Below are 21,325 nucleotides of genomic sequence, written 5' to 3'. Positions count from 1 at the left end.
ATCATATTGATTAAAATAATGTCAATGTCACATAACTAAATTACTATCAGTTTTACTTTTGAGCAATTAAATAAATGTTTCACTGTTCTAACCAAGTTGTGATTGCGACTTGCAACGGTGAACTCCCTAACCCTTCACATGATGTTGATGTTTCCGACAGTCTGTGAAGGCATCATCAAGTCTATTCCGGAGGGCAACGGTTCGGTTGTACAATTTACCACCGAGGAGGGCCGACCGGACCACGCCGACGGCTTTTGTCGATGTTCTAAGTGAAACACTTGATCCAGCAACTCCGTTTTGTACCCCGTAAAGGCCAACAGCAGGTATGACGGCACGGGCGTGGCGTGAAATGTGTCACGATGAGGCTGACGTGACGACTGTGGCTAACGTGACAATAATGCGGCTAGTTCCAGTTCGAGTGGCGTGGACCAATGACGATTGCAGGGGTTTTCTCCATTTAGCTCACTTACGTTGCCCACCAATTCCTGGCAAAATACGCCAATATAATGATTGAAAAAGAGAAAATCTTGATGTGAAGAAGAAAGAAATTCCAAAGTGCCAAACAGGAACTAGCTTTAAGCTAGCGTCAAATGTCTTAAAACGTGTTAACGCCAGTGTGGTACTTGCATAACATGTTGCAAACAAACACGTTTTGAATGTTTACCGTTACAAAAAACGAGTTTCCCAGCAGCGATGTTATGCAAGTCCCTGAAAACCTCCATTACTCAGTCTTTTTCGTCACTCGTTGTTCGCGACGACTTCAAATTTAGTTTTGTGTGCTTTTGCGTTTAAAATCATACGCTACCTCGCTATGCTCAACGTCGACACTAACTTCAAGTTGTGGTCTGTGCATATGTGTGTATAAAAATAAATGTGTGTGTGTGTGTGTATATGTATGTATGTATATACACAGACACACACATAAACCTAATGGGTTTTACGCATATTCTCCATTTGATCTGACATAATCTAAATGGTACCTGTGAAAGAAAATCATTGCCTTTAAATGTTTACAGTAACCGCTGGCATTTGAATCTGTGTTGTGTTTGAGGAAGAGACGTACACCGGGATGTCGTTGGAGTTGGACTCCGGTTCATCTCAACACCTGACAAAACCTGAATTCCCTGTTGGCCATGTACCAATCAAATGATATTAATTGTATGTTGAGGTACTCCGCAATAACTTGAAACCTGCAAGAGACTTGCATGTGTAAGTCGATGCAATAGAGGTGAAGTTACGGTAGTGAACGCGTCAAAGACTGCAAGTCGAGAAACTGTCTTTCATATGAATTCACGGTTTATTTTCGGGAAAGCCCAGCCTATCACACCAAAATGTATTTGTAAAACAAATCTGACATTGATTATTGTAATCCAGATTCATGTATTGCTTGTGTTTGTTTAAAAAAAAAATTGTGGGAAGACGATGGTGAAAAAAAAAAAAGAATTGCACATTGTATCGCAATCGCGACATTGACCCGTCACCCCAAGCTCCTCTCTTCTTTTGCCCAGCGCACAGCCGTCATGGCGGAGGCCCACCAGGCAGTGGCCTTCCAGTTCACCGTCACCCCGGAAGGCATCGATCTGCAGCTGTCCCATCAGGCCCTCACAGAGATCTACCGCTCGGGCCTTCGCTCCTGGAAGAAACGTATCATTCGACTCAAGGTATGTCCGCCTCCGTGATTTTGGGTCATCGCTTGTTCGGTGATTCGGCCGTGCGGGCTCACTTCATAAGTTAATCAGTGGATACTCAATATGAACGCTTCACAGCAGATGGCTTGCTAGCGCGTGCCATTTTTGGACACGGTCAATCAATAAAGCCGTGGTTACGCTTGGGGGTGGGGAGTGGGTAAACTCATTTACAATCAGTTATGTTGTATCATCGGTGGAAAAAGAGCATACTTACGTAATGGGCCACAAGAAAGCATGGCTTTTGGCCCATTAAAAGCCGATATCAATATGACCCCCCTGCATGAATAAAGGATCAATAAGCGCAGCTCACTCTTACCCAGCAGTGTATGGATAATGTTGCGTTGTAGTTCCTCATTCTGTAAATCATGTACGCATGTGGCACGGAAAAGCGGATGGAATCGGATGAATGGAAACAATTCCCCCCTCCCTTCCTGACAAATAGAACAGCGTGATCACGGGAGTGTATCCCGCCAGCCCGTCCTCCTGGCTCTTTGTGGTCATCGCCATCCTGGCCACCATGTACACTCGCTCCGACCCCTCCATGGGACTCATAGCCAAGATACAAGAGCATCTGCCCGTCAGGTAAGAAAAAGCGCACTCGGCGGACAATCTGCTCCGAGCAGTCATTGAGCGAAATATTTTTCCTGCGCTTCTCGCGCAGCCAGTCCATGAGCAGCCAATGTCAGACGGTGGTTTCGGCAGTGCTCTTCAGCACTTTGCTGTGGCTCCTGCTCATCTTCACCATGCGCCTGTGCCTCAAGCAGCTCCTCTCCTATCACCGCTGGATCTTCGAGCAGCACGGCAAGATGTCCACCACCACGAAAGTCTGGGTGGTCAGTGCTTGTTTCCTGCCCCATAGCACACCAAGGGAGGGAACGTGAGACCAACCAAGCTCACTTTAGAAGCGGTGTTTTGCACGCCACATTTTGTACTGCAAAGTCTGTGCATTGTTATACAGTACCTGCATTTGGTTTGGGGATGGTTGTTTTTAGAATAATATTTCTGTTGTGATTGGTACTGGTACATAAAATCTAAAGTAAAACAAAAAAGACCCAAATAAAAACGAACAAAGCAGCTCCGCAAAACTATTGGTGAATCACTCCATTTCAAAACTAAAAACTCTAAATTAAAATTCCCCAAGTGACTTGAACGCCGTTAACCACATGAATGTGTCCGTATGCCAGGCGCTGGTGCGCATCTTCTCCGGCAGAAAGCCTCTGCTCTACAGTTACCAGGGCTCCTTGCCAAACCTGCCTGTGCCGGCCATCAAGGACACGCTCAAGAGGGTAGGTTGCCACCTGTAGATCGCGTGGTCATCATTTTAGGTGTTTTTATTTATTTATTTTTGGTCCTGCATCTATACTCAATTGTGTTCCACATATAAGACTGGCTTGTCGACTCTGACGCGCGTTTCCTGTTATCCGGCCTGTCTGTCCTGTTCAGTACTTGGAGTCAGTGCGCCCGCTGATGGATGACACCCAGTACGAGCGGATGACCAAACTGGCCGGCGAATTTGAGAGCCGCCTTGGAAATCGCCTGCAGTGGTACCTCAAACTTAAATCGCTCTGGGCCGCCAACTACGTGAGTCACCACATTTCAAAAACTTGCACTTAGGGAAAATGGCATGAGCAATGTTTCTGTGTTTCTGAGGTGATTTAAGCGCTTGGCTTTTTTTCCCCCCTCCTCTCTATCATGTTTTTCATGTGTTTTAGGTCAGCGACTGGTGGGAGGAATACGTGTATTTGCGAGGAAGGAGCCCCATTATGGTCAACAGTAACTATTACGGCATGGTATTTACCCCTTTTGGTGCAACTCTATTTGACTTCGTCGGTGACTTGTTATTAGAACAATAACGATTCAGTACTGCTCCAGATTATCTGCTCGGCATAGTTTTGTTTTCGTGGTTTTTATCGTCTCTCTCAAGTTGTGTGAATCTCCTGATTTCCCGTCTCTCCCTTTTCTCTGCCGCAAGGACTTCCTCTATGTGACCCCCACACCCATCCAGGCAGCCCGAGCCGGTAACACCATCCACGCAATGTTCCTGTACCGCCGCAAGCTCAACAGAGAAGAGCTCAAACCCGTGAGTTTAGCCACTGTTGCCTCGGCAACAAGAGTCGCGCCAATAACGACTGCGGTCCCTTGAAATGCAATCTGTCAATATTTGAGGCACCATATCTGTCTTTTTTTTTTTTTTTTGTAATCCATCACATAAACATCCATCAATCTGTGGAGTTTTATTACATGTGATGTGCATCTCCTTAAGACCCTCGTGTTCTCATACCACGCTTGTGTCCCCCCACACACACACACACACACACACACACACGCCACTCTTACTCTATTTGCTTTACAATATGTCTTCCCCCCCTCCTCACCTCTCAGAGTCGTATACCCGGCACTGTCATTCCTCTGTGTGCGGCTCAGTGTGAGAGGATGTTCAACACCACACGCACTCCTGGAGAGGAGACGGGTAAAGAGAAAGACATGGACACACACGCACGCATACACTCTTCCACATAGGTACGCACATATTGCGTCAACATCCCCTCAAAATGGCCGCTTGTCCACATGGCTGATCCACAATGCTGGGGTCGGGGGGAAAAAAAAGTTAGTCACTGTTGAGCATCTCAAGTTGTGTGCGAGTCCTGTCATCCCTCGCCTGTCACCTTTCGTCCCGTTGAGCTGCGTCTGTTTTTGTGAGCCAGGCCGTTGACTTGACTAACGTCTTTTTTTCTTTTCTGCCTGCACATCACCTTCTCTCATCTCTCCTCGGTTTCTTTTTCCATCCATATTGGTTTTGGGTTTTCTACCGTTCTGCTCACTGGTGTTTCTGCGGTCCGTACTTCGTTGTTGTCTTCTTCCTCTGACTCAGTGGTTGTTGAGGTCTGCGGTTCCTTGCTGCTCCTATCAGTTTGAGAGGATGTTTGACACATGTCGAATCCCTGGAACGCGAACAGGTAGTATTGATGCTTTTTTTTTTTTCTTTCAAGCCAGATCGTCCCTCATTTTAGAGCTGTAGATGTAGAACACGACCCCTCGCTGCCATAGTTATTCCCTCGTATCACTTTAGCAGACAACTAAAAGTGGCCCGTCCGTTTTACTCTCGTCATTCATTTGGAATTTGAAACCAAAAGCACACGTCGCATTCTTTCACTCAGGCCCGTTACTTATGGCTTCGCTCCTCCGTCTCCTCAGGCAGAAATTCCAGACTGGCCTTCACATGTAGTCACGGGCGAGTTTCCCCGTAAATTATTTTGGTGGCTTTGGCAAACGCCAGCTGTTAATGTGGGATTTCCCAATAGCTCGGTGGGCTGAATCAAGTCCGCCATGGGGAACGCGGCCCTAAATAGACGGGTCCTGATACCAAACGGAACATTGCCAACACAACCAACAGCACCGGATATGCTCGAGCCGCTTCAAGTCCAAAATGCATGCCCGTTTTGCCTCTTGAAGACACCGTTCAGCACTGGCAGGACAGCGACTACGTGGCCGTGTACCACAGAGGACGCTACTTTCGGCTGAGGGCGTACCAGGCGGGCAGACTCCTTTCCCCGAGGGAGATCGAATTCCAGATTCAGAGGATCCTCGATGACCCTTCGGCACCCTGCACGGGAGAAGCCAAACTTGGCGCTCTGACCGCCGGCGATAGGTCTGTGAGAAGCGACCGCTCTTTTATTTTTGTATCGAAGGCAATGTGAGGGAAAGTGGATTGGTTTTCAAATGTCGCTCGCTTTTCAACCCAGAATTCCGTGGGCGCAAGCCAGGAGCAAGTACTTCAGCAGCGGGCTCAACAAGCGCTCGCTGGACTGCATCGAGAAAGCCGCGTTTTTCGTAACCCTGGATGACGACGTGCAGGGCATGATGGACTACGACCCGGCGGGGACTCTGGACCGCTACGCTAAGTGCCTGTTGCACGGGAAGTGTTACGACAGGTAATTCTCGTCCAAAGTGAACTCTGCCTTGACAACCGTGTAGCCGAGGCGCGTATAAAGGTATGGGGGGAAAAACGGTGCATCTCTTACTAAACACGGACGCCTGTCCATCAGTGTGGGTAAAGATACAGAACGTCCAAATTCTCTTTGGAGCGAGAAGCCAGCAGTCGACCGGTTATACTTTGGACACCCCTAATGTCGCCTTTCTTATTTTCCCCCTCTCACAACATCCGTCTTTTCTCTGTCATGCAGGTGGTTCGATAAGTCTTTCTCAGTGGTCATCTTCAAGAACGGGAAGAACGGAATCAACGCGGAGCACTCGTGGGCCGACGCACCGGTGATCGCGCACCTGTGGGAGGTGAGGGGGGGGGGGGATCATCCGAGAGCCGCTCGGCCCTCGACGAATCCCGACGCCTTTGACATTTAAAAATATATGTATTTTTTTCAGTACGTCGTGGCCACAGACTGTTTCCAGCTGGGTTACAACAGTGAAGGTCACTGCAAAGGTGATGTGGACCCATCACTCGCAGAACCTCAGAAGCTCACATGGAAAATTCCGCCTGAGGTTAGTCGGTCTAGTCAAGGGATTGAGTGCAATGCAGTTCTATGGCTTAAAAATATCTCTCAGTATACCACCAAAATGTCACAAAAAGCACTCATAACTCGGTGGTGTGTCTGGATTGTAATTCCGGTGATAATCAGTGCTCACTGAAAAAAATGATGCCGTCCTCTCTGTTAAGTCAAAAAAAATCGATGAAAGTGAAGAAGCATTGCCGTGTTCTGCCCTTGACTCTTTGTCACGAGCGTAGATACGTGAACAATGATGCTCTATTTGGAGCACAAAAGTTTTTTGGGACCGAGTTGACGTTGAACCCCGCGTGTCGCAGTGCGAGGAGCGGATCTCTCAGTCCCTGGCAGTGGCCCAAGCCCTAGCCGACGACATCGACTTCCACGTGATATCGTTCCGAGATTTCGGCAAGGGAAAGATCAAGAAGTGTCGAGTCAGTCCAGACGCCTTCATCCAGGTGGCTCTTCAGTTGGCCTACTTCAGGGTGAGCCTTGATGCCTCTCGGTGCTTTACTGCCGTGGACTTTGGCTGCAGTTCTTCTTGTGACGTTCCAGAATCGGAAAACGTTTTGCCTGACCTACGAGGCCTCCATGACTCGTCTGTTCAGGGAAGGCAGGACCGAGACGGTTCGCTCCTGCACCAACGAGAGCAGTGCCTTTGTCAAAGCGCTCGTGGGTGGTGAGGTGAGATTGTCCGCTTTCTGTCGACGGAATGCTTAACTTGTCCTGACAAGCAGCGGGGGGGGTTTCCTTCTTTGTTGGCCTTCAGAAAGCCGTCGTACCCATGACCGTCGGCCCTTTAAAAAATAAATAAATAAACACGTTGTTGACAAGACGTCGTCATTCCAATATTTATCGTGCATCTCGAGTTTGCGGTGTGTTTTAGGGTGCCACTTGACATTTCTAAATGTCCTCAGACTGGCGACTTCATTCAAGTCATGCGACTTGAGTCCCCGCCTTTGAATTCCCAGAAGGGCTGAGCAATGAATTCAAATTCAAATTGACATCACAATGTGCCGGCAATAGAGTGCACCTAAAAAATTCGGCAGTTTGGGGAGGGGAGAAAAAAATCTCATTGATTTAAGGCAGTCGGTAGGCTTAATTTAGATCCATACAATCATATAATAATCACACCTTCATTTGCAATTGCAATACCGTGGAGGGAAAAAAAACAGCGGTCCCCCCCCCCCCCACACAAATCATTCAGCCCTATTTTGCACACAAAACCAAAAGCAGCTGTTTTTTCCTTCCATCAGTCGGCAGACGTCTGCAGGCGCCTGTTCCGCGCGACATCCGAAACGCACCAGAACCTTTACCGCATGGCGATGACCGGCGCCGGCATCGACAGACACCTCTTTTGCCTCTACGTCGTGTCCCAGTACCTCGGAGTGGAATCGCCTTTCTTGAAAGAGGTCCTTTTTTTTTTTTTTTTTTTTGAAACGCTCACATGACATCGTCGCAATCAGTCTCTTCAGTTATTTGGATCCAAGAGTGTGTTGGGTCCCTTCAGGTTTTATCAGAGCCCTGGAGACTGTCCACCAGTCAGACATCCATCCAGCAGGTGGAGCTGTTTGACCTCGTGAACCACCCAGAGTACATTTCCTGCGGGGGAGGCTTTGGTCCGGTTAGTCCAACTTTGTCTGGCGGGTGCAGAGGTGGATGTCGTGCGTTTGAGCTTCACCTTTGGGAAGAGTTTAAAAAGATGAGAGTTGTCTTTTCAGGTGGCTGATGATGGCTACGGGGTGTCCTACTACATTGTGGGAGACAGCCTGATCAACTTCCACATCTCCTGCAAGCACTCTTGTCCTGATACTGTGAGTTCGCAACCTTTCATGGGAGCCACGTGTTATCGAGTTGGTAAAATTACCCCCCGCCCCGCACCATCGCCTTTATTGATTTTTTAAAATTTTTTTTTATGTCCCTTCAAGGATGCCCATAAGTTTGGTACTCAGATCACAAAAGCCTTGCACGACCTGCTGGAGCTGATGAGCCCCGGCCAGAAAGAGCCCAGCAAAACCGAGGAGGGTCGGCCCGAGCTCAAGAAGAACTTGTAGATGCTTTCGCCGCAGGGAGAAAAGGGATCGTTGAAGGGAAGGTGTTTTAAGCAGCGTTACAGATTGAGGGCAGTGTGGACATGAGAAGAAAAGAAATCAGACAAGAATCGAAGCAGCCAGATCAAAAGACCGCTCAGTTGAGGGAAACCAGTCCAAGTGAGCTGATGTTTTTACCTGCCTTTATATATTTGCCGGGGTTGTTCACAGAAGAACGTGTCATTCAGTCCCACTAGGAATTAATACTCCTTTTTTCTTTTTTAAATGTGTATTTATTCCCACGGTGGATACAAAGTTTTTTTGTTTTGATTTTTGCACAGGGGCATGTTTGTTTTGATACAATTGAATGCTCAAGTATTTGCGCTTGTGTTTGCTTGGGCATTGTGCAGTGACAACGTGCACGCAAAGACACAAATGTACACGCGCGTACACACACACACACACACATTAAGATATATAACCAGGAAGGCGCCTGAAACATTCCTTCACTTAAAACATTTTGCTTTGCTCTCGAGTAAAATGTGCTTCTTCTTTATGTGCCAAAGGCTTTTGACTTTCGAGTGCATTCAGGCATTTGAAATGATGGTGAAGCACGTTCACTCCTTGTATCCATCCCTATGCTTGTTTGGGTTTTCTTTTCTTTTCTTTTCATCTGTCCAGTTCTTGAAAAGCACCAAAGCAATGCAACATATGTTTTTGAACATGTGCAGGTCAAATGTGGACTTTTTGGTTCAAGCAGTTGTGGTCAAGGCCAACCCGGACAGAAGCTCCTTGATTGATGTTGTTCTGTTTTCACCACAGGTCCTGCTCAGACTGTGTCACATGACTTTAATCCAAACTTTTAACCTGAAGTTAACATAAAGACATTGTCGAAGAAAGAAGTGCTTGTCGTGTGCTTTTTAAAAATGTGTGTTCCACTGCACCAAAACCGATGGTGACCGAGCACCGTGCCCGAGGGGACGGAGGCAATCTCTGGATTCAAATGTTCAAAGGGGAAAAAAATGAAATGGTTCTTTTGTTCCGCGCTGTCACCACCTGTCTTTTTTTGTCTTCTCATTTCAGCTGTGAGCTCAGCAACGAGGCGCTCGCTCACGAGCCGCTCTGCCAGACTCGGGCTTCAGCTCCCAAAAGCCGCCAATAATCCGCTCGCTCATTTTTATTCCGCGTCCCCTTCGTGTCACCCCACCGGAGCCTTTTATAAAAGAGCCAGAGCCCCAGGCAGTCCGCTTATTCCACCTCAACGTCCGCCAAACCGGTAAGAACGATGACTTATACACATCGGTGTGTTTACCGGTACTTTTTGGAATCCTTTTGCACGAACCGCCTCATGTATTACATCCTTTTCCTCTTTAAATGGCAAGTAATCAGAATGAAGTGTGGGGTGGGGGCTATGCAGTCAAACAAAAAGAGGGGGTTAATTGGACTTGGATCAATCAGTTGGTGCTTACAAGGTCTCGTTAAAGAGTAGATTGTCAAACTGTTTCGCTTCAGGGAAAATGCACTTGCGTGAGAGGAACGGGTTGTTGTTCTATTGGCCGCATTTAGCCACACTCGACGTGGGTCTGCACTTTTTTGGACAGCGCATTTATTAGAAGTTGTTTTGCGGACCCCCCGAGCTACGACAAGTATCGCTATTGAGGGCTCCACGGCGCTACCTCCATTGAGGAGTGATGGGACTAGACATCAATGGGCACTGAAGCATGACCGTGAGGCACAAACTCTGTTATTCTGCAAATTTGTCATCAATGTTGTCAACACTGATGTTTTCTACAGCACAAGACCACATTGTGGTGTTTATCTTACTAAAAACAAATTGGGGGGTGGGGGGGCGTGTTCCTCTTTTTATGTGGGTGTTGAACAGATTCACGTCATTTCCATTCATTTCAATGGGAAAAGCTGATTTGGGGTGGTGGAGAGGAAGTGAAATCGACCCCTTAGTCGAGGCTCCGTTCTCCAACCGCTGCGCTGACTATTCGGCCCCATCAATCATAACAAGGGAGCGACGTGAGGAATTCCGTGGCCGATCCGTCGCGTGCTGGCCTTTTGCCACGTTTATTCCCGTCGGCGCGGTCCGAACCGTGCGGGGCCTCCATCCATCATGTGTAATGCACTCGTGTCCGGATACGTCCCTGTTATTGTTTAGGTGACCGCAGTCAACATCTAGTATGTGAGAACAAAAGAGTGCTGTTTGTTTTTTGTTTTTTTTTAATCATTGCATTTTGGGAGACAAACTCTGTCCAATCCAATTCAAGAGCTGTGTCAACATTTCTGCATAGTTTGTGTGTGAGCTCCGTGAGCATTTCGACTCCTTTCCCCAAATGTTGAAAGTGTGAGATGGTCAAGTAGATTAGACGGTAATTGGGGAGCCGACGGGTGTTAAGAGCTGCCCGACGACCGCTTCTAAGCCCTCCGCCGCGCGTTCCTTTGGAGTAAATCAAATTAAACAAGAATGACGGGCCGTGTAATACCTCGCTTTTATCCTGGGAGACGCGACTCATCCGCGGCCTCTCTTCTATTCCGAGATCATTAACGACAAATGCTATTTTGACTTGCTGCGTTGCCTTTGAACAAAGGCGGCATCACGACATGTCACGCCGGTCCGTTGCTGCCTAATGATGGCCTTCGGTCTATTTTGCAGATTTTCATGTGTATGCGGGCGAATGTTAAAGACCTTTTGAGACCATATAAATTGGAAATAAAAATTTGACACATCCATGTTCAAAAGTATGTCATCGGCAGCCAAATGAATGGGGGTGTTGAAATGCTTTATCTTGATTTGATTTTCTGGACATCATTAAAAAAAAGTTTTGCATCTACTGTTAAAAGAAAAAAAAAAAAGACTTGCAATGAGAATGTTTGGAGGTGCTCCGTTTTTCACTCCGATCAGTATTTCGTTTCTTATTTCTGTTTCAGTGTCACAATGTCTGACTTAGAAGATCATGGGTGAGTAAATTGCCTCATCTCTCCCGACAAATTTTCACCAAGCGTGATCTTCCACCTTTAAATGCATCTGCTGCGATGTATTTGTACTTTTCTTTCCTATCTAGAGTGCATCACGAGGGTAAGTCACGTCAATTCAAAGAAAGAAATAAAGAAATCCTTTTTGTCACCGTCGAGGCCCTTTTCCTCCACAGAGGAAGATGAGCAAGGAGAAGGAGGTAAGGATGTGTGTGGGGATTTCTTTGTTCGTGTCAAATGTTGATTTTCGCGGTGTGCTGCGATTCGACTTGACTGTATTTGGTTATTCATTGACATCTTCCGCTGTTTTGAACTGAACGCGTGGAAGAACGGCCCAAGCACAAGTGAGTATCACCCATTTGCATCACGTTCAGTCCTCAGCAGAAGTCTCGCATTTGATTTTCAGCTTAAGATGCGTCCTGATTTGGCAATGTTTTGGACAGTGTTAGCCTCCCATTATTGAGCTGCGGCGTATTGGCCGGTGTGCCTAACGAAGTGAGCCGTGACACGGCGCTTCAAAAATTCATATCTATGTTTCGCAGGCCGTTGGCCACGCAGCTCGCACCCCCAAAGATCCCAGAAGGCGAAAGAGTGGACTTTGACGTACGTTCCCCTCATTTTCTTTTCCATTTGAAGTCATTGCAGCATTGTGATAAAGTGACAAAGACGTCGGCCTGGCAGTTCTGCGGTTCGTTTGAGTTTGATTCAGTTGGGAGTCTGAGCTTTGGTATTCCTGTGAGGAGGGGGCAGGGGGTGTGAGAATAAAAGTGCTTTCGTCGGTTTGCCATCAGGACATCCACAGAAAGCGGATGGAGAAAGACCTCCTGGAGCTTCAAACTTTGATTGATGTGCACTTTGAGCAGAGGAAAAAAGAAGAGGAGGAGCTCATTGGCCTCAAGTCAAGGATTGTAATACTTTTTTTTTTTTTTTTTTGCAACTGTTATGCGGGATAGAAAATACACCATCAGAATCCCAGATAACTGTCTTTTTGTACCTCAGGAGAGTCGCCGGGCAGAAAGAGCTGAGCAGCAGCGCGTGAGAGCGGAAAAAGAGCGTGACCGACAGTCCAGGATTGCGGTGATGTCCCGGCATGAGCTTTGAACGACACGTCGCCGTATCGAAAAACCCCCGGGCGGTGAACTTTTGGCGGTGGCGTCCGCAGGAGGAGAGGCAGAGGAAGGAGGACGAGGAGGCCAAGAAGAGGGCGGAAGATGAGGCCAAGAAGAAGAAAGTGCTCTCCAACATGGGGGCTCACTTTGGAGGATTCCTGGCCAAGGTCAGTCGTGCTGGAGACAAGCTATCAATAATGTTGCTCTTTTCTCAAAAGACGTCATGGGCGGGTGCGTGGATGTATTTTATGCAATCGTTTATCCTCAGTTGATGCTTTCAAAGGCGATTTGGGAAGAACTTCCATTTTTCTTAACCTGCGCTTGAGTCTTGGCAACGATTCCCAGGGTGACAAGTTAAAAGCCAGCGGAGAACGTGATGCCGGCTGGCTTCTTGATGGGTGCAGGTGGAGCAGAGGCGGGGCAAGAAACAAACGGGCAGGGAGATCAAGAAGAAGACGCTGTCGGAGAGGAAGCAGCCGCTAGCCATTGACGACCTGAGAGAGGACGCCCTCAGGTCACTTTCGAACATCATTTGGCCATTCTGTGCTCTTGGACCGAGACGAACTACAGTCCCTCCAATTTTGCCCATATCGTCCGATTTGGCCCTCCATTGCACTGCAAACTACAGAAGATATTTGACCAATCAAGCTGTGTATTATCATCTTTGGTCCAAGCCTGCCTAATGCACATTTTACTTTTTCAACATCCTGTCAACGGTCCATTCAATTGTCTTTTTTAGAAAAAGAGCCGGGGAAATGTGGCAATGCATCTACCAGCTGGAGTCTGAGAAATTTGACCTGGCTGAGAAGATGAAGAGACAAAAGTATGAGGTGTGAGCCCTTTCGCCCAATACGAGCAAGACTACATTTCAGCTAATGGCAAGGTGTCACCTGTTAAAATTGTGACTTTTTCCCCCCCCCCCGTTGCCAACTCCAGATCACCGTCCTGCTGAACAGAATCCAACATGCTCAAAAGTTGTGAGTTGATGGCACGCGGCGGTGTACGTGCGACCGGCGGCAAAATGCTCAAAGATCTTCTCTTGTCTTGGAGCAGCAAAAAGGGCCACGGCAAGGGGAAGGTCGGAGGACGCTGGAAGTGAGTCAACACCCTCAAGTGACCCCAAAAAAACGAAGGTGGCAATGGTCTTGTTGGAAGTGGGGGGGAAAAAATTGCAGTGGAAACCGACAAGAATAAATTGCTGTGTTGCATGTTAAAAATCTGCGGTTGAATTTTTCATAGACCGTGTCGTACGAGGGCCCCACCGATTTCAGTGGCTGGCCATTTAATCCAACCAGGTTGACTCTTTGAAAAGTGGCAAAAACAAATGCAACTCATTGCAACAAATGACAATGAGATTCAATCATTCCCCCCTCCCAAAAAAAACCCCATTTGACTCAGAATCGCTTTCTTGTCCTTGTATTATTACGGGGCAACAAATGGAAAAGACACTACCTGCCGAAGAGACGTCGAAAAATATTGAGCAACCGGGTGATGCAAAACTCCTTTTATCGCGCCCCATTTTCACAAATGAAAAGAAAAGATAAAACATCACTGAGGGAACGGGGTGAGGCGACAAAACAACCCCAGACCAAGTACGACCGAGTACAAAACGGCGTCACTTGTCCTGACGAGCTTGAAAAAGAGCGTGAATGTCATCAGTCTTTGCTCCAGACAATGGGAGAAATCCAGCTTCCAGGCACAAGCCGGACACTCGCTCGGCAAAAGCAGCTTCTTGCTCTTTAGTCAGGTCCAATATGTACCTGAGGGGGCAGAAAGGGCTGCTCAAGCTGCGGCGCTGCATTCGACAATGTTGTCACCATGGTAACAAGCCTCGATGACAACACCCAGAGGGAAAAAAAAACTCACTTGGCCAACTCCACGATGAGCACGGCGTCCGGCGTGGTAATCTGCCGGATATTCGGGCCCAAACGGTGCACGCAGCTTGACGGCGTTTCACGGAAGAAAGCCCAAAAACATGGTCAGCGACATACGGCTGTTCAAATGCTGGCGTGGTGAATTAAGACGGATGACACGATGCCCTCCCCGCCCCTTCGCGATCTAGCGGGGCCCAATATTGGCGCCGCAATCGCAAATCTCGTTTGGCGACAACGCGGAGGCGAGGTGTATCTTATTCCTCAGTTAGCATCTTTTGCTAATTCGTCAGATCAAAAATCACCCTTTTGCTCATGGGATAGAAATATTGCAATCGGCTGTCCATATAATTCAGCGTAATAATCATTGGATGACCTTCTTGGGAATCTAATGTTTTCGGTTCTGCTGAGGTTTCTTGGGCGCGTGCGGTATTTGTTGTTGTTTTGTCACCTGGCCGAGAAGTGGATGATGTGGTAGAAATTGGCATATTTCTCTTTTTCTGGCAACTTCTGGAGGGAATCCAGAGGCAGAAAGTTGACGGAGACCCCTTTGAGACGCATCAGGTCTGCAAAAGACACCCCCCCCCCCCCCCAAAAAAAAGCACATTGTCGCCAGCCCGTTGACTCGCTCAACCAGCCCAAGACTGCGCCTACCATTGACTGGCACAGAGTGCTCAAGAGTTGTGGCTGCGTGTTCCTCCTCTGTGCTTGACTGACGAGTCTCGTGGCATTCTTGTCTCCTGGACAGAGATTGGACCAACTCCTGCACGTTTGCAAAGGAAATGTCCTGTGCCGTCTGCGGATAGAAAAAGGAACCCCAAATAACGATCTGATTTCGTTTGAGGGAGGGGGTGGGGGGGTTGCACACTTTGACTGAAGTGCGAGTACTTTCGCCACCTGAATCCGAAATGATGGCGTTGCTTCCTTTTTACCTTCATGTGGTGGCCGTTCTGTGTCTTGAGCAAGCTCTTGTCTTGAGTCTCGATGCCGAAGGCCAGGTAAGGACTGGACACAATGTCCCCCCAGTAGCCCCTGAGCGCCACTCTGTCGCCTCTCTGATTGAAAACCCGAGAGGACAGCAAGCTGGGGTTGCTTATTTGGTAGACGCCTTCCCTCAGCTCAAAGGCCAGGCCGCACTCCCTCCACCGGACATACTGATGCTTGTTAATGACGCTGCACTGTAGATACGGTAGAAGAAGAAGCCAAACCAAAAAAAACGGACGTGTAAGAGAGAAAAAAAAACAGGCAGATTCTGAATCGGCGCAAAAAAAAAAAAAATTGATATATTGACCAGTGTTCTTGATACATTCAAACATCTGGAGTTTCATTACGTTTGCATTAATGTTAAGGTGGCCACAAATGGCCAGCACAAAGTAGTACGTGTGTGTGCGCGCGCGTTACCCCCTTCTCATGTAGCTTCATAGTCAGGTCCCAGTCAAAACAGCCTTTCTTGGAGTCGTAGCGCGTCCCAAGGTGCTGCCTGACCCGGTAATCCCAAGCTTTGGAAATGGAGACGGGAGCAGCCGAGGAAGAGCGCCGCATCCAGGATTTAAAAATCCCGGCCAGCTCGTCCCGCTCCTTAAACTGGACGCATTGTGACAAGTCAGCCTTTTGTGGGCAGGATGGGATGTGTGACATCAGCTCCGCTGACGTGCGCACCTTAAGAAGAGACACGTTGAGGCAGGGGTGCGCGTCGGACTCTGGGATGTCGCTGACGTGGAGCAAAAGCTGCGATGCCGCGCGTTTCAGGGTCTCGGCCGTCTGACTGCGGATCACGCTGTTGCCGAACACCTCCAGGAACAGCTCGGTCTTTTCTAAGAGAGGGCGGAAACGCCACGGTCAGCACCCCCTTCTATACTTTGGCTGAATGTGCAAAAGACACGCGCACCGTTAAGTCCCATCCTTTCTTGGGGGGTCAGCGCCATGTAAAGCAGCAGCATCTGTCTGGCGACCACCTCCATGCTGTTTTCAAACAGCCATACCTGCAGTGGAGCAGACATGTTTGCCGCACATCGTTTGGGGGGGGGGTTAGAAGACGTTAGGCTCACGTTCAGGATGTCCTCGTCCTTCAGACCCGACAAGGTCTTCAGGACATGTCTCGGGTCTCCGCTGCCGACCAGTAAGACGTTGACTTCCCCTTCGTGTCTCACGGGGCCTGATGACGATAGAGACTGCAAGTATCCACTAGAATGACAAATGTATTGCGAGGGACACTTTCCGTTCACTTGTCTTACTCTATTGTATTTGATGAAGTCTTTCGGCAAATTTATTTTTAATTGTATAAAGCACTTCATGAATTGATGATCTCAAACTGCCGTTTTTCACATGATTTTATTTCCTTTTGTAATTCTAGTTTTACTGACTCTTATTAGTCATTGACAATCAAATATTACATTTTTTAAAAGGCTCCAAAACTAAATCTAGTCCTGTCCATGCTTTACTTGTTTTATTAGTGGTTATCATAAATGTTTTAAACTCGTCAGTATGGCCTTTTCCACATGATTTTTACATACCGGTACTTATTTGATTGTATTCTGTTCTTTGAATGCCACTTTTTTGAGTTGTTGTTGGTCGTCTGGCTCTTCAAAAATGTATTGACTTTAATCATACACGTTCTCCATCTTTAATTGTCACGGTCTCGCGAGAGTTCACAGCTCCAGTCGCCAGCAAGCTTTTAGTTTCCCCTTCTCGTGAGAACTGGTCGCAATTGATTACAGACATACGTACCGTCGCTCTTTTCTTTCGTTCAAGTGAGCTTGTTCAAATACCCGAGAGGAGGGGGAAAAAAATAAAATAAAACTGGGTAACGTATGAACGTCGGAACGTTTTCAAAGCCGTTGCAGGCAATCGTGCAACTGTGCTCACCTGCACCGATGAGGTCTCGAGCTGGGCTGAAGCCCCACCAGTTGATGCAGCCCGCGCCTTCTGACGGCCGTCCGGCGCTCATCGTGTCCCGGGAGGACTTCGGTGGAGGCTCGGTGAGAGGAGAAGCTCCTCGCCAAACAAACAACCGTGAGTGTCTTGGAGCGAGTTTTAAGGCACAAGTTAGCCTACAAGCGAGCGCAACTTGAGTTGTGCTTTTGTTGCTAGGCAACGGCGACTCTGTTTTGTACACATGCGCACGAAGGCGTCAAATGTTTCAACGTGTCCGTTTTGCGTCGCGTTTTCACCTTTAAATCGGAAACGGTGTCCACGAAGTATTTCTGCCGTTGGAAGATTGGTTTATATTTGCTGCAAAGTAGCTGGACATTCAAAAAGATATATAAAACAAGAAATTATAAAAAAGAGGTCTGTATACGCGTTTGACTGTTTGAATCATGGCGATAAAGAACATTCTCCACGCTATTCAAATTTATAGAGTTGCACACAGCGCATATACACAGCACATGACATTTGTTTTAACTTGAGTGACATACAAGGGTAAAAAAAAAAAAGTCTGAAATGTCTTTTTTTTTTAATCTGTATTTGACATCTACGCTTGTTCAAAGTGTATCAAAGGAAACATTACGCATGGAAAACAGCACAGTCAGCAAATGCATCAAAATAAAATCATATCAACAAAGCATTTGATGCTGATTCGATTTTGTTTTTTGCAGTGAAAACACAACAGAGACACACACCAAAGGGGAAAAAAAACAAAAACCCACCACTGCCCACAACCCAGCACGTCGTCTTCAGCGAGGTTTGGCTTTGACCGCCGCATCAACTTCCTCCTCGGGCAACAGCGTGTGCCACTGGGCTACCGGACGTCTGGGATTGGCCAGCATGTCCGACCAGTGGCGCAGGCCCACGCCCGTCGCTCCGTAACCCATGAAGGTCTTTCCGATGGGGTCGTTGCTGCCCAGTTTATCGTAGTCGTACACTGTGATCACCACCTGCACTTTCTGAATCGGGAAAGACAAACGGTCCCATTTATTTGTTCCATCCTCTTCGACCCCCATAAAACATCCTTTGCGGCAATTCGGTTGGATTGCAAATTTGCGTGTACGTTTGACCCATTTCTTGGCCACGAGTCGGCGCTTTGTGCGCCCGCTCTACCTCTCTTGTCATGGCTCAGGCTACGTGGATTCCCTTTTTGCCGGGACGGTGGAAGCTGACCTGTATCTGTTCAAAGGGGACTTCGAAGCTGAAACTCTCGTTGAAGTAAGGATTGAGCGTGTTTTTCTTGACCGTCGTCTTCTTCTTCTTGATACGTTTTCCGTTTTGCTGGAGGACGATCTTCACGTAGGGATCTTGAAAAGGAAGGACGGAGCCAGATGTCAACAGTCAATTCGGTCAATTCCCTCTTTCGGCGGCGGGAGTCCCTCGCGCGTTACCCGATAAGCCGCCGACATCCATTTTCTTCAAATTCTTTGCCTCCATGATGTTCACCGTCAGTTTCCCGGCAGTGGGCACGTATCTCAGAGAGATGCAGACGTCGCCCAGTTTCTCCTGCCGAGAGAAGCCCGTGTGAAAACGAGGCTCGCCAGAATGAGGACGAAGGCGTGCGGAAGGACATGAGAATGTACCTCTTCCTTCTCCGCGCTCTCCAAGTCCCTCCACTGTTGGATGGGTTGACCCAAATCGACGCTGTTCATCGGGATCTTGATATCGCCGATCATGTCGTGCTTGGAGAAACGATCGAAATCGAAGACCTGAAGCACCAACGTTTTTCCGCCCAACTCCGCGTAGGGGATCTAGAGAGAACCGAATGATCACCGCCGGGGACAAGAGGGGCAACCCCCCCCCCCCCCCCCCCAGCACCAAATGAATCCCACCCTGCCTGTGTGTACCTTGAAGAAGAAAGTCTCGTTAAAAACCGGACACAAATTCTTGCGCTGAACCTTGGTTTCGTACTTCTTCTTTTTGTCAGGCAGCAGGAAGACTTTGACGTAAGGGTCCGAGGTGCCCCCCATGTCCATCGCAGCCAGATCCTGAGCCTGAAGGATTCCCACGATGAGCTTCACGGGAAGGAGAACAATCAGCGGGTGAGTGACGTGTTGCGTTTGACTCGTACCGCTTTGTGTCGCAGGGGAGCCACCTGGGAATCTGTGAAGTTGTAGTCCAGAGAGAACTCCAATTTGCCCAACTTCTCCTGCTCTTTCTCCGCTTCCTCGCCTTCCTTCTTCACCTCCCCTTCCTACCAGGACGACATCATCATCATCATCGCGGCGAGTCGCCCTCCAGACTCTTATTTACCGCCAAGTAGCAGCTCTTTCCTTCAGGGCGTCGACTCTCCGTTGTCAATCTCGACGGGGATATTTGCCGGTTGAATGAAAAACCAAAGGACTGAGCGCACGCTCTCGTACCTTGTCTCCCGTCTCGCCTTGGCCTTCCTTGGCCTTCCTGCGCCGCCCCGTCTTCCTCTCTCTCACTTTCATTGGCTTTTTCTTCTTCCCCAAGCATTTTTTGAAAAGGCAAAAGACGAAGCACGCCACCAACAGCAAGATCACCACCACAATGGCGCCCACCGCCCACACGGGAACTGCCGTACGATTCAAAAAGAAAAGCGTGAGGAATACATTTCGGGTCCTCCGGTTCATGCGCTTTTTTTTTCTTTCTTTGCCTAACTGAGAGCAGCGACTTGGGGAGATGCTCACTCACCAGGTAGCCGGTCAAGCTCGTTCATGAACTTGTCCTTCACGCGGTTGTAGTCGTGATGCTCGGAGCGGCCGTGGTCTTCCGCGGGGGGGTGCTGGTGGCGGACCTCCTCCTCGGACTCCTTATGGGGCAGCTCGGCGGCCCTTCGGACCCGAAAGCCGCCGCCGCTCCTGACCGGCCGCATGTCGGCTGCCAAATACAGAAAGTATACGGCGCAGCTGCGGGCTGCGTACGTGCGCCGCCGCTGTAATCCCTCGCATCCGCTTGTTGCACCGCAGCGGAGGAGCGGAGAACATCTCTAAGCTCCAAGCTCGACATGGCTGACCCTAATCCCTCTGTTTGCTACCAACCAATCCACACACTCACTCCCCCCCCCCTCCCCCCAACTCTCTGCTTTTTGCGCACCCTCTGCACGCAGGTGTCTTTGGAATTCCAGTAACTGGACAAAATGAATCCGGACGGCGGATCCCTGAAAATTTAAGATGAAATGGCTTCCTCCATCATTGGATGCTCCCGCGGCACAATTTGACAAATCATGTAAACCGATGAGGCAAGTGGCTTTTTGTCGGGATGTGACATCACTAGTCAACATGTCCCCGACAAGCAAAGCAAGCATCCTTGCAACCATCAACCACCGGTGCGGTTCACTTGTATTTAACGTATGCAAGCCATTTTCAAAGTGTTTCTTTACGTCATGCGGAAGCCACTCTTTCTTCGCCCTTTTGGGGATGAACTCCATCTCGACGAAACCCAATCAATCTTACCTTGCAGATGGGATCCTTGCTTTATTCCCCTGATGTCACAAGTTTGCGAGCCACTTTTTCTTTGGTTTTGCACCCGGAAGGCGTCAGATGGCCGTCATTCCCTCGACACGACTGGCAGACTCCCTGTGCCCGTTTCCATCAAAGCTAAAGCCCTGGCAAATCACTAGAGCAACATTGGGACTTAATCCCCCCCCCCCCACCCCCATCGCCATCACCACTTCCCCCTCCTTGTCATATTAATACGCCGACCACACATCTGTTGCTTTCTGTTTAGCCGAATGTGAACACACACACGAGACGAGGGAACTCTCTGCTTTTTGCACGTGAACGACATCACCCATGCTGAACAATGTGCGTTTTGTTTTTCCTTCCTCCATCATTCAACCACAAGGCGTCGAAGAGGCTTCTCTCCTGCTCGATTTTGACAGCCAGACAGTTCACCGCTGGATGCGGTTGGCCAGATTGCCTCGCCGAGTTCGATTGGTCAGTTTTTCATGCGTCCGCTCTCACCCCCTTTGATCGCCAACAATCGAGAGAAACGTGGGTGGATAAGCAGATCGGAAAATGGATGGATAGTTTTTTTCAGGTTCCTAACATGAGTTGACAATCACACTCTGTTAGCCATTCACTTCTCGATCAACTACAGTAGTGTTTACTCTTCACCGGTAATAAAAGTGGATTCTCAAAAATAGCTTGCAGGCTAACGTGGAGATCCCATTTTGCTGCTGTGGATTGCAAATTTCCCCAGTGTGGGACAAATAAAGGTTATTTTATCTTAAGTATATTTTTGCATTAAGATTGTGTT

At 48.4% G+C, this 21,325-nt stretch overlaps 4 protein-coding genes across 12 annotated transcripts; 2 read left to right on the top strand and 2 right to left on the bottom strand.

The window, feature by feature from the left end:
* Positions 1-20: 20 nt before the first annotated feature.
* On the top strand, positions 21-9,451 carry LOC147189420 (carnitine O-palmitoyltransferase 1, liver isoform). Of its 3 annotated transcripts, none has more exons than XM_086099473.1 (19): positions 21-323; positions 1,509-1,661; positions 2,131-2,270; positions 2,350-2,521; positions 2,873-2,974; positions 3,132-3,269; positions 3,401-3,478; positions 3,661-3,768; positions 4,071-4,158; positions 5,142-5,337; positions 5,432-5,620; positions 5,873-5,978; positions 6,069-6,185; positions 6,508-6,672; positions 6,743-6,871; positions 7,444-7,599; positions 7,698-7,811; positions 7,909-8,001; positions 9,301-9,451. In XM_086099473.1, the coding sequence occupies exons 2-19, from the start codon at positions 1,521-1,523 to the stop codon at positions 9,304-9,306; spliced, it is 2,238 nt and encodes a 745-aa protein (XP_085955599.1). In that variant the 5' UTR covers positions 21-323; positions 1,509-1,520; the 3' UTR covers positions 9,307-9,451. The 3 variants fall into 3 exon arrangements, with proteins under 3 accessions (XP_085955599.1, XP_085955598.1, XP_085955597.1); XM_086099472.1 differs by lacking the exons at positions 4,071-4,158; positions 9,301-9,451 and adding exons at positions 4,561-4,645; positions 8,116-9,119; XM_086099471.1 differs by lacking the exon at positions 9,301-9,451 and adding an exon at positions 8,116-9,119.
* On the top strand, positions 8,250-21,304 carry LOC147189417 (troponin T, slow skeletal muscle-like). Its single transcript, XM_086099492.1, has 16 exons — positions 8,250-8,397; positions 9,301-9,493; positions 11,152-11,181; positions 11,286-11,299; positions 11,373-11,396; positions 11,525-11,540; positions 11,739-11,799; positions 11,988-12,104; positions 12,196-12,273; positions 12,359-12,472; positions 12,710-12,819; positions 13,045-13,135; positions 13,242-13,282; positions 13,359-17,188; positions 17,773-19,143; positions 20,912-21,304. The coding sequence occupies exons 1-14, from the start codon at positions 8,322-8,324 to the stop codon at positions 13,402-13,404; spliced, it is 1,011 nt and encodes a 336-aa protein (XP_085955618.1). The 5' UTR covers positions 8,250-8,321; the 3' UTR covers positions 13,405-17,188; positions 17,773-19,143; positions 20,912-21,304.
* dnaaf3l (dynein axonemal assembly factor 3 like) lies at positions 13,795-17,184 on the bottom strand. 7 transcript variants are annotated; one of them, XM_086099488.1, is made up of 10 exons: positions 17,042-17,184; positions 16,225-16,331; positions 16,065-16,158; positions 15,836-15,990; positions 15,578-15,760; positions 15,109-15,354; positions 14,831-14,972; positions 14,628-14,742; positions 14,172-14,246; positions 13,795-14,065 (listed from the first exon to the last, which is right to left on the bottom strand). In XM_086099488.1, the coding sequence occupies exons 1-10, from the start codon at positions 17,121-17,123 to the stop codon at positions 13,921-13,923; spliced, it is 1,344 nt and encodes a 447-aa protein (XP_085955614.1). In that variant the 5' UTR covers positions 17,124-17,184; the 3' UTR covers positions 13,795-13,920. The 7 variants fall into 7 exon arrangements, with proteins under 7 accessions (XP_085955614.1, XP_085955612.1, XP_085955609.1 ...); XM_086099486.1 differs by lacking the exon at positions 17,042-17,184 and having other exon boundaries at positions 16,225-16,470; XM_086099483.1 differs by lacking the exon at positions 17,042-17,184 and having other exon boundaries at positions 15,578-15,990; positions 16,225-16,470.
* Positions 17,614-20,670, bottom strand: syt5b (synaptotagmin Vb). Its single transcript, XM_086099490.1, has 9 exons — positions 20,521-20,670; positions 19,760-19,945; positions 19,465-19,640; positions 19,197-19,295; positions 18,949-19,116; positions 18,685-18,852; positions 18,493-18,607; positions 18,275-18,408; positions 17,614-18,060 (listed from the first exon to the last, which is right to left on the bottom strand). Exons 2-9 carry the CDS (start codon positions 19,938-19,940, stop codon positions 17,851-17,853), a joined length of 1,251 nt encoding a protein of 416 aa, XP_085955616.1. The 5' UTR covers positions 19,941-19,945; positions 20,521-20,670; the 3' UTR covers positions 17,614-17,850.
* Positions 21,305-21,325: the final 21 nt, after the last annotated feature.

Source organism: Hippocampus guttulatus, chromosome 19 (assembly GCF_054856545.1).
Source record: "Hippocampus guttulatus isolate MCC_2025c chromosome 19, RoL_Hgut_1.0, whole genome shotgun sequence".
Classification (NCBI taxonomy): domain Eukaryota; kingdom Metazoa; phylum Chordata; class Actinopteri; order Syngnathiformes; family Syngnathidae; genus Hippocampus; species Hippocampus guttulatus.
The sequence above is the reverse complement of the archived record's forward strand: the minus strand, read 5'-3'. Positions and strand labels throughout refer to the sequence as shown.